The sequence below is a fragment of the Embiotoca jacksoni genome, unplaced genomic scaffold (genome assembly GCF_022577435.1).
Source record: "Embiotoca jacksoni isolate LCO1_2020_lvr unplaced genomic scaffold, fEmbJac1.0.p SCAF_117, whole genome shotgun sequence".
NCBI classification, from domain to species: domain Eukaryota; kingdom Metazoa; phylum Chordata; class Actinopteri; family Embiotocidae; genus Embiotoca; species Embiotoca jacksoni.
In genome coordinates this window covers 425,357-435,356 of record NW_027185249.1, presented here as the reverse complement: position 1 = coordinate 435,356, position 10,000 = coordinate 425,357, and the positions used below count along the sequence as shown (strand labels likewise).

At 43.3% G+C, this 10,000-nt stretch overlaps 1 protein-coding gene across 3 annotated transcripts in view; it reads left to right on the top strand.

Annotated features, from left to right (window-relative positions):
* Positions 1 to 10,000, top strand: part of mgat4b (alpha-1,3-mannosyl-glycoprotein 4-beta-N-acetylglucosaminyltransferase B) — a 69,044-nt gene that overhangs the window by 23,604 nt on the left and 35,440 nt on the right. For all 3 annotated transcript variants that reach the window (XM_069143938.1, XM_069143939.1, XM_069143940.1), the window contains exon 2: positions 8,839 to 9,018. In XM_069143938.1, the coding sequence (XP_069000039.1) occupies positions 8,839 to 9,018 (180 nt within the window). The remainder of the gene's footprint in view (positions 1 to 8,838; positions 9,019 to 10,000) is intronic.

Below are 10,000 nucleotides of genomic sequence, written 5' to 3'. Positions count from 1 at the left end.
TTTACTGACAAACAAGGGAAGAAATAATTGAGAGACAGGAAGTGGAGTGAAGCCGGTGAGCTCGTGGTCGGACGGATCCGATGTGACAGCTGATATTGAGAGGAAGCGGCATGTGAAAATATGTGAGTGCTGCCAAGCTGACCGGCGAGCGTGTCTGACAGCAATAATGAGTCTGTGAGCTGATCGCTCTCTCACACACACACACACACACACACACACACACACACACACACACACACACACACACACAGACACACACACAGAGACAGACACACACAGACAGACACACACAGACAGACAGACAGACACACAGCAGTATCGACTAAAGGCTCAAATAAACACAAATCCACTCGACACATCGACTGAAACAAGAGCTCAGACGCTGTGTATCCATCTCACACACACACACATACACACACATACAGACACACACACACAGACACACACACAGACACACACACATGAATGAAGTCATGGTGTTAGATGATACTCCAAGATGATCCGTGCAGAATCCATCAGTGCAGCTGCTCTGATTTCTGTCTGTTGGTTCGACTCGTTCTGACGTCACGACAGAAACAAGACAAACGGACGCAAATAAGACACGACATTAATGATTGTATAGAAAGAAAATTAAACAGGTTGTGTTGTGTTGTGAGTTGTGTTGTGTTGTGAGTTGTGTTGTGTTGTGTTGTGAGTTGTGTTGTGTTGTGTTGTGAGTTGTGTTGTGAGTTGTGTTGTGAGTTGTGTTGTGAGTTGTGTTGTGAGTTGTGTTGTGAGTTGTGTTGTGTTGTGTTGTGAGTTGTGTTGTGAGTTGTGTTGTGTTGTGTTGTGAGTTGTGTTGTGTGTTGTGTTGTGAGTTGTGTTGTGAGTTGTGTTGTGAGTTGTGTTGTGTTGTGAGTTGTGTTGTGAGTTGTGTTGTGAGTTGTGTTGTGTTGTGTTGTGAGTTGTGTTGTGAGTTGTGTTGTGAGTTGTGTTGTGTTGTGAGTTGTGTTGTGTTGTGAGTTGTGTTGTGAGTTGTGTTGTGAGTTGTGTTGTGTTGTGTTGTGAGTTGTGTTGTGAGTTGTGTTGTGTTGTGTTGTGAGTTGTGTTGTGTTGTGAGTTGTGTTGTGTTGTGTTGTGAGTTGTGTTGTGTTGTGTTGTGAGTTGTGTTGTGAGTTGTGTTGTGAGTTGTGTTGTGTTGTGTTGTGAGTTGTGTTGTGAGTTGTGTTGTGAGTTGTGTTGTGTTGTGAGTTGTGTTGTGAGTTGTGTTGTGTTGTGTTGTGAGTTGTGTTGTGAGTTGTGTTGTGTTGTGTTGTGAGTTGTGTTGTGTTGTGTTGTGAGTTGTGTTGTGAGTTGTGTTGTGAGTTGTGTTGTGAGTTGTGTTGTGTTGTGTTGTGAGTTGTGTTGTGAGTTGTGTTGTGAGTTGTGTTGTGTTGTGTTGTGAGTTGTGTTGTGTTGTGAGTTGTGTTGTGAGTTGTGTTGTGTTGTGTTGTGAGTTGTGTTGTGAGTTGTGTTGTGTTGTGTTGTGAGTTGTGTTGTGTTGTGTTGTGTTGTGAGTTGTGTTGTGTTGTGAGTTGTGTTGTGTTGTGTTGTGAGTTGTGTTGTGAGTTGTGTTGTGAGTTGTGTTGTGAGTTGTGTTGTGTTGTGTTGTGTTGTGTTGTGAGTTGTGTTGTGAGTTGTGTTGTGAGTTGTGTTGTGTTGTGTTGTGAGTTGTGTTGTGAGTTGTGTTGTGAGTTGTGTTGTGAGTTGTGTTGTGTTGTGTTGTGAGTTGTGTTGTGAGTTGTGTTGTGAGTTGTGTTGTGAGTTGTGTTGTGAGTTGTGTTGTGTTGTGTTGTGAGTTGTGTTGTGTTGTGTTGTGAGTTGTGTTGTGTTGTGAGTTGTGTTGTGTTGTGTTGTGAGTTGTGTTGTGAGTTGTGTTGAGTTGTGTTGTGAGTTGTGTTGTGAGTTGTGTTGTGTTGTGTTGTGAGTTGTGTTGTGTTGTGTTGTGAGTTGTGTTGTGTTGTGAGTTGTGTTGTGAGTTGTGTTGTGAGTTGTGTTGTGTTGTGTTGTGAGTTGTGTTGTGTTGTGTTGTGAGTTGTGTTGTGTTGTGAGTTGTGTTGTGTTGTGTTGTGAGTTGTGTTGTGTTGTGTTGTGAGTTGTGTTGTGTTGTGAGTTGTGTTGTGTTGTGTTGTGAGTTGTGTTGTGTTGTGTTGTGTTGTGTGTTGTGTTGTGTTGTGTTGTGAGTTGTGTTGTGTTGTGAGTTGTGTTGTGTTGTGTTGTGAGTTGTGTTGAGTTGTGTTGTGAGTTGTGTTGTGAGTTGTGTTGTGTTGTGAGTTGTGTTGTGTTGTGAGTTGTGTTGTGTTGTGTTGTGAGTTGTGTTGTGTTGTGTTGTGAGTTGTGTTGTGTTGTGAGTTGTGTTGTGTTGTGTTGTGAGTTGTGTTGTGTTGTGAGTTGTGTTGTGTTGTGTTGTGAGTTGTGTTGTGTTGTGTTGTGTTGTGTTGTGTTGTGTTGTGAGTTGTGTTGTGTTGTGTTGTGTTTTGAGTTGTGTTGTGTTGTGTTGTGTTGTGTTGTGAGTTGTGTTGTGTTGTGTTGTGAGTTGTGTTGTGTTGTGAGTTGTGTTGTGTTGTGAGTTGTGTTGTGTTGTGTTGTGAGTTGTGTTGTGTTGTGAGTTGTGTTGTGTTGTGAGTTGTGTTGTGTTGTGTTGTGTTGTGAGTTGTGTTGTGAGTTGTGTTGTGTTGTGAGTTGTGTTGTGTTGTGTTGTGTTGTGAGTTGTGTTGTGTTGTGAGTTGTGTTGTGTTGTGTTGTGAGTTGTGTTGTGTTGTGAGTTGTGTTGTGTTGTGTTGTGAGTTGTGTTGTGTTGTGAGTTGTGTTGTGTGTTGTGTTGTGTTGTGTTGTGAGTTGTGTTGTGTTGTGTTGTGAGTTGTGTTGTGTTGTGTTGTGAGTTGTGTTGTGTTGTGAGTTGTGTTGTGTTGTGTTGTGAGTTGTGTTGTGAGTTGTGTTGTGTTGTGAGTTGTGTTGTGTTGTGAGTTGTGTTGTGTTGTGAGTTGTGTTGTGTTGTGTTGTGAGTTGTGTTGTGTTGTGAGTTGTGTTGTGTTGTGAGTTGTGTTGTGTTGTGTTGTGAGTTGTGTTGTGAGTTGTGTTGTGTTGTGTTGTGTTGTGAGTTGTGTTGTGAGTTGTGTTGTGTTGTGAGTTGTGTTGTGTTGTGTTGTGTTGTGAGTTGTGTTGTGTTGTGAGTTGTGTTGTGTTGTGAGTTGTGTTGTGTTGTGTTGTGAGTTGTGTTGTGAGTTGTGTTGTGAGTTGTGTTGTGTTGTGTTGTGAGTTGTGTTGTGTTGTGAGTTGTGTTGTGTTGTGTTGTGAGTTGTGTTGTGAGTTGTGTTGTGTTGTGAGTTGTGTTGTGTTGTGTTGTGAGTTGTGTTGTGTTGTGTTGTGTTGTGTTGTGTTGTGAGTTGTGTTGTGTTGTGTTGTGAGTTGTGTTGTGTTGTGTTGTGTTGTGTTGTGTTGTGTTGTGAGTTGTGTTGTGTTGTGTTGTGAGTTGTGGGTCTTCAGCAGACAGCTGTTGGGATGTTTATGATTAAAATCCAGACTTTTATCCGATGATATCTTCTCGATACTCTGATCTTCTTCTTATTAAACTTTATTGATATTAAAAGCGTCTTCTGTCTAAATTGAAGTTTCATCTTGTTCATGTGTTCTGACTGAACTTTCTAACAGACTGGAGGTCCTGATTCAGGACTGACCTTTGAACTTTGACCTGATTTATTGAGACGTGAGAAACTGTCCCAGTAAAATGTTGAGACTTCATCTGTGAGCTGATTTATGTCCAACATGTCCGTGTCCACTGATTTGTGTCCAACATGTCCGTGTCCATGAGTTGGTGATTTTCCTGGCGCCGCTTCTCTCAGACTTTCCACCGCCGTCTGCTCGAGGTGTCCTGATGAAAGACTTGGACGGACACCTGCCTGCTGATCAGAACTGTGTATTTTCCAGACACACCTGGCTCAGATGTGTCTTCCGTCCATCTGTCCGTCTTTATCGCTGCAGAGAAAAACCCGAAGCTGCTTTGTGTTCTGTCCATTCGTGCTCCTTGGCTAACGTTGCTAACGCTCCTCGCAGCTTCTCTCTGTGTCTGTCGGCTCTTTAGTTTCTCATGTTTTCAGGTTGTTGTTTTTTTTGTGTTCTGTTATTCTGCAGCAGCTTTTCTCGGCCGTCCCGCTGCTCCGTCCCGCTGCTCCGTCCCGCTGCTCCGTCCCGCTGCTCCGGTCCGTCTGGCTCGAATGCCAATCGTCCTGCCGGTCGGCCGCTCCGATCTGAGAGAATTAGTGGAAAAGAAAAAGAAGAATTGTTTGTGTTCGCCTCCTGCTCTCCATCACGCCGTGTGGATTTGATCACGCTGGCAGATATTTGCTGCTCAGATAAGATGCAGGACTTTGGCATCAGGTTGTTGTTGTTGTTGTTGTTGTTGTTGTTGTTGTTGTTGTTGTTGTTGTTGTTTCACAGAAGGTGAACCAAGGACGCAGCGAGGGCGTCTTATCACTCCATAAATCAGCGTGAACAGCAGAGGAGGGTTGTGGGAGTTATGTTAAAGATCACAGGTGAGGTGTAAACATCCAGACAAACTTTCATCAGTCTCTGTGATGAAGAGCAGAAGGTGGACGATGAAGACGAGGAGGTTGATGTGTTGTGGGAGACTGAAGGCAAAACAATTAAACAGGAAATGATGTCATCACAGGTCGACGTTGACTCTTGAAGTTGTTTTTTGTAGCATCACGTAAATAAATAAATCAGATTCATTTCCGTCCACTACGGTGAAAACGTGTACCTGTCACGCCTCGACATGCCGAAGCGTTTCTATTCCACGCTGTGCCGTGCCCTCTCCTCTCGGTGAGCGAGCTTTCGTCTCTGTGCTGTTCTTCAGCCGGTTCTGTCGATAATGAACCCGACTTCGCTCGTCTCCGGGACCTCGTCCGTCCCGCCGTGTTCTGCTGACTCAGCGGCTGGACTTCCTTCCTCGTCTCTCCTGATAAACACATCGCTCTGACTCAGCAGCGCCTCCTTCCTGTCCTTCCTCCTATAGAGTCCCGCTGCTGCTCCGACTTCCTGTTTGACATTTTCTTTTTCCCACCGGTTCTGTCCGGGTGTTTTTCCAAGAGTTCTGCTGGATGTCGGCTTGTTTTTATTTTATTTTGGAGGAAACAGTCAGAGCTCCCGTCTACTAACAGTTCATGTGGATCCAGCTGACTGATGTCATGTGATCCTTCATTTATGTCTCTCTGATTTAACACCATCTGCCGGAGGGACGGGGGGACCAGAGGGCAGGAGACCCCTCGTTAGGGACCTCGTTAGGGACCTCGTTAGGGACCTCGTTAGGGACCTCGTTGGGACCTCTTTAGAAAGTACCAGACCAGCGTGTCCGTGAAGCTCAACCATGTGAACAGGATCGCCCAGTTTCTGTCTCTCTGAACGACAACATGAAACAAAGTCACACTGGAAACACACAAAGCTGCTTTTTATATGTATATATACAACTTTATTAGTTTTTATAGACGTATTATTATTATATTATTAGTTTTGTGAAAGTTTGTTTCACACTTAATTTTCCTGGAAACTGAGTCATCCTGCATGTGTGTGTCTGTGTGTGTGTGTGTGTGTGTGTGCGTGCGTGCGTGTGTGTCTGTGTGTGTGTGTGTGTGTGTCTGTGTGTGTGCGTGTGTGTGTGTCTGTGTCTGTGTGTGTCTGTGTGTGTGTGTGTGTGTGTGTGTGTGTGTGTGTGTGCGTGCGTGCGTGTGTGTGTGTGTGCGTGTGTGTCTGTGTGTCTGTGTGTGTGTGTGTGTGTGTGTGTGTCTGTGTGTGTGTGTGTGTGTGTGTCTGTGTCTGTGTGTGTCTGTGTGTGTGTGTGTGTGTGTGTGTGTGTGTCTGTGTGTGTCTGTGTGTCTGTGTGAGCGTGCGTGCATGCGTGTGTGTGTGTGTGTGTGTGTGTGTGCGTGTGTGTGTGTGTGCGCGTGTGTGTGTGTGCGCGTGTGTGTGTGTGTGTGTGTGTGTGTGTGTGTGTGTGTGTGTGTGTGTGTATTTGTTTTACTGTCGTAGTGGGGACAAATATTTGTTTACATTATAGTCCCCATCAGGTTGATAAGTCAGCGACAGGGTGAAGACCTGAAGTTGTTGATTTTTCTGTCTTCATTCTGTAGTTTTCTGTCTGTTTTTTACTTCCTGTTTCTGTCTGCTCGATGGCAAGTGTTTGTGTTTACTTTTTAAACACATACTAGATATAAAAATGTTCGTATGTCTCCAGGTCTGAAAGGTGAAGCCTTAAAGTGTAATACCATTGAGGGCCACTAGGTCCAGCATTCATTACATATTAGGACTCAAATGCAGATATGTTTGGGGGCGTGGCTTGTTTGATCAACAGGCCTGTGGTGCAGGAAGGATTATAGTAAAGGTGGGCGTGGCATCATGTCCTCCCTTCTCCCCTATGCTTGTCCAAATGTGGTCACTTCTGGCTCCAAAACAAGCAAGGTGGCGACGGTAGAAATGTCCGACCTGGAGGCTTCAGAACTGTAGCTCACACATTTAGCTTTGCACACGAGACTTGTTCTGGCTCTGTGTTGGTGGCCGGCGGTTAAACATGGTGGATTGGAACTAAGTACCGTATTGGCCTGAATATAGGATGACCCTGTTTATATTTCCAGCATCTGCTTCCTGCCTCCCGCTCTGTTAATCCTGCGTCTGAATAAACACTCAGCTCGCTGTGATATGGACACATCCATGTTTTTAGGTAGAGTTTAGTCTTTTTTATGGAGCTAATTTTCTCTCCTGTTAATCATAATATGTCCCGCCAGGTTCATCTGGAGACTCATCGGAGGGGCCCAAACCCGAGGTTGGTCACCACTGGAATGAATTGACTTGAGAAGCAGCAGCAGGAAAAAGCCACGGAAACAAAGATGCATTAATATGAATACTGCATTTTATTATAATGTCACAAAAGCAGGTTTTCTGCAAATCAAGTACTTTTAAATTCTTCAGTCCTTTGAAGTTGTATCTTCTACTTGAAATACTTTAACACTGCAATATCGGTACTTTTTATAGAATAGAATATTTCTCAAAATGCTGAACTGTCCCTTTAAATGTGATAATTAATAAATAATGGTGAGGATTTGCTCGGACTGTGTCGTCAGCTGGAACAGACTGACTGCTGCGGGAAGGAGATTATTTCATCAGAGCAGATAAATAACTGGGCAGGAGCATCATTAAAAACTCATCAGCTCCGATTGTGTGCGCTCGTACATTCACCGCAGTTATCGGCTCAACAGATGTGACTATTGTGCTTCATTAATGAGGGCTCGGGGGAGTAATTCCAGCTAAATGAGAGAGTTTCTGGGTGTTTTTACTTTACAGATTTAAAGTTCAGCTGACGGACGGAAAGCGGCTTCGGTTCAGTGTCTGCTCAGAAAAATATACAAAATACAGTTCGTGGTCCGACTTCCTGCTCCGTGAACATCCTGACCCACCGTCACTCTGACAGAAATAAAACAACTTGTTTAGGTTCAGAGACTGAAATAAGCACTTCTTTACGAGGGTGGATCAACAAGTTCAGAGTCTGTTAAAAAAAAAAAACATCAAATTTTTAGTCCAGATTTTTGGGGAACAGAAAAAAATCTCCAACACAACTTCCACATATGACAAACATACATCCACCGTTTGCATTAATGATACAGCTGATACCAATTTACATTCTTGGTTTGTACTAGTTTCATTTTTATGAAATTTAACTTGATGTGAGTGACTTTCTTGCGTGAATTTCCTCCGTGTAACTTTCTTTGAGGCAGTGGGTTAAAAATGGGGGCTCGTCCGGGATCATAAAACCCGTTTAATAAGGTTGGTGTGACATACAGTTAAATATTAATGAGCAGCTTGGTTTTGGTACCAGTGGAACTCGGTGTTGACAGTCTGACTCTGGGGGATGAATTTAATGGTGACACAAAGAAAACCCACCTGGTGTCTCCTGACCTGACGCCTTCTTCGGTCTTGGACAGGAAACAATCGTCAGTCTCTCGTTTTTAAGTCCGACCATCCATCCACCTGTTTGTACCTGTTATGATCATTTTACTTTAGTTTTATTCCTCTTTTGCTTTTCCTTTATTTTCACATGTTTGGGTAAAATTAACAATAAAAGTGAACTGAATATTAGGAGATGACAGAAAAACTTGAAGGAAGTGTTGCCTTCAGGAGCAAATCAGAACTCCAACATGATCCCTCATAAAACACAAACTAGTTTACATGCAGCTATTTCAAAATAAAAGCCTGGCTCTGAGATTCACAAACAAACGTGATGGTTTTTCAAACAAAACCTGTCAAATTAAACCTCCCGAAGCTCGTCGCGTGTCGTCTCCGGCTGAGAGGAGGTTCAGGCCGAGCTGTTCGTGTTGTCGAACCCTTCGTGGTGACGTTTCACTGTCTGAATAAAGTGAACGGAGACGTCTGCGTGAGAGCCCGACGCGGATTACTGCAGATTTACCTTCACATTGCATTAACTGAGCGAGGGATGATGGAGGGATGATGGACGGCTGCAGGATGTTCGCTGCAGCAGATGAAGGATTTAGCATTTTATTTTCATGTTTTTACTCAGATTATGTGTTTTTCTGTACCTGTTGATGACGGCGAGCCTCGAGCACTCCGCCTGCCTTTACAGTAATCCTGCACGGCATCAATCTGTCTCCATCACACGAAACAGCCACGAATCAAACTGTAATCAAACTGTAACACGGTCAGATGGTTGAATGTGTGAGATCAGAGTTTCGTCATCAATAAACACATCCTGTTCTCACTGATTGTAAGAAGAGAACGCAGAACGTTTACTAAACTGGTCCTCTCGTCCGTCTGCAGGAGATGTGGTGGACATCTACCAGAGGGAGTTCCTGGCGCTGAGGGAGCGCCTCCACTCGGCCGAGCAGGAGAACCTGCGGCGCTCCAAGGAGCTGAACCTGGTCCTGGAGGAGATCAAGAGGGCCATCGCTGAGAAGCAGGCGCTCCGAGACATCAACCGCACCTGGAGCAGCCTGTCGGGTCAGTCCATGAATAACATGAATAACAGTCCAGGTCCAACAGGACCAACAGGACCAACAGGTCCAACAGGTCCAACAGGACCAACAAGTCCGACAGGACCAACAGGACCAACAGGTCCAACAGGACCAACAAGTCCAACAGGGTCTGCTGCATGTTTCACAGTCTGAGCAGAAGAAACTCTAATTTCTGTCCATTGGTCATTTTTTTTGACCAATGGAAATGTGCTCCCTTCAAAATAAAAACACAAATTAACAATAAAAAAATAAATAAAGAGGGAGCAGGCAAGAATTCATCACTGCAGGTTTATTTATAAAGCACCTTTAATAATTTTCAAATGACAAAGTACAAGAATATTTCATAGTAAAGTTCTAAGATTTAACATTTCAATAAGTTAATATAAAAACATGTTGAATCTGCTGGATCGATCACACATCTCGGCATGTCAGGATACATTGATTACAAGCCTGACTGCAGACCTCAGGTCAGCTTACAAACATGTACAAAATGTTGTTATTTTGAAATTTATATTTAGTTTTACTTTCATTTTCATTATGAAAAAAAATATCCAGAAATATTCGTTATCGTTTGTTTTTTAAAATGAACACTGAAACCACGTGTTTCTTAAATTGCTGTTTTTTAGATGGAAGTTTTGAATGAGTTTTAACTCAGATATTTCCTTTAAACACGGCAGACGAGTTATAGAGACATCAATGTCTTTTATTCACGTTAGATACTCCAGCAGTAATAATATTTATTTATTTCCTATCCGACGACAACATTCATGTTTAAAACTGTAATTTTCAGCAAGAAAAGTGTCTTTTTTTAATCTTCTAAAGTTTAAATTAAACAGAAGTGATGCACCTCGTTTAAACACCTTCATCTTCACGTCTGCAGCGTTTTTCCTCATCTTCCTCAGAAATATACAAAATGAGAACTGAATTATCTGCTGTGTCTGTTTGTCCTCCCAGAAGATCCGAAGAAT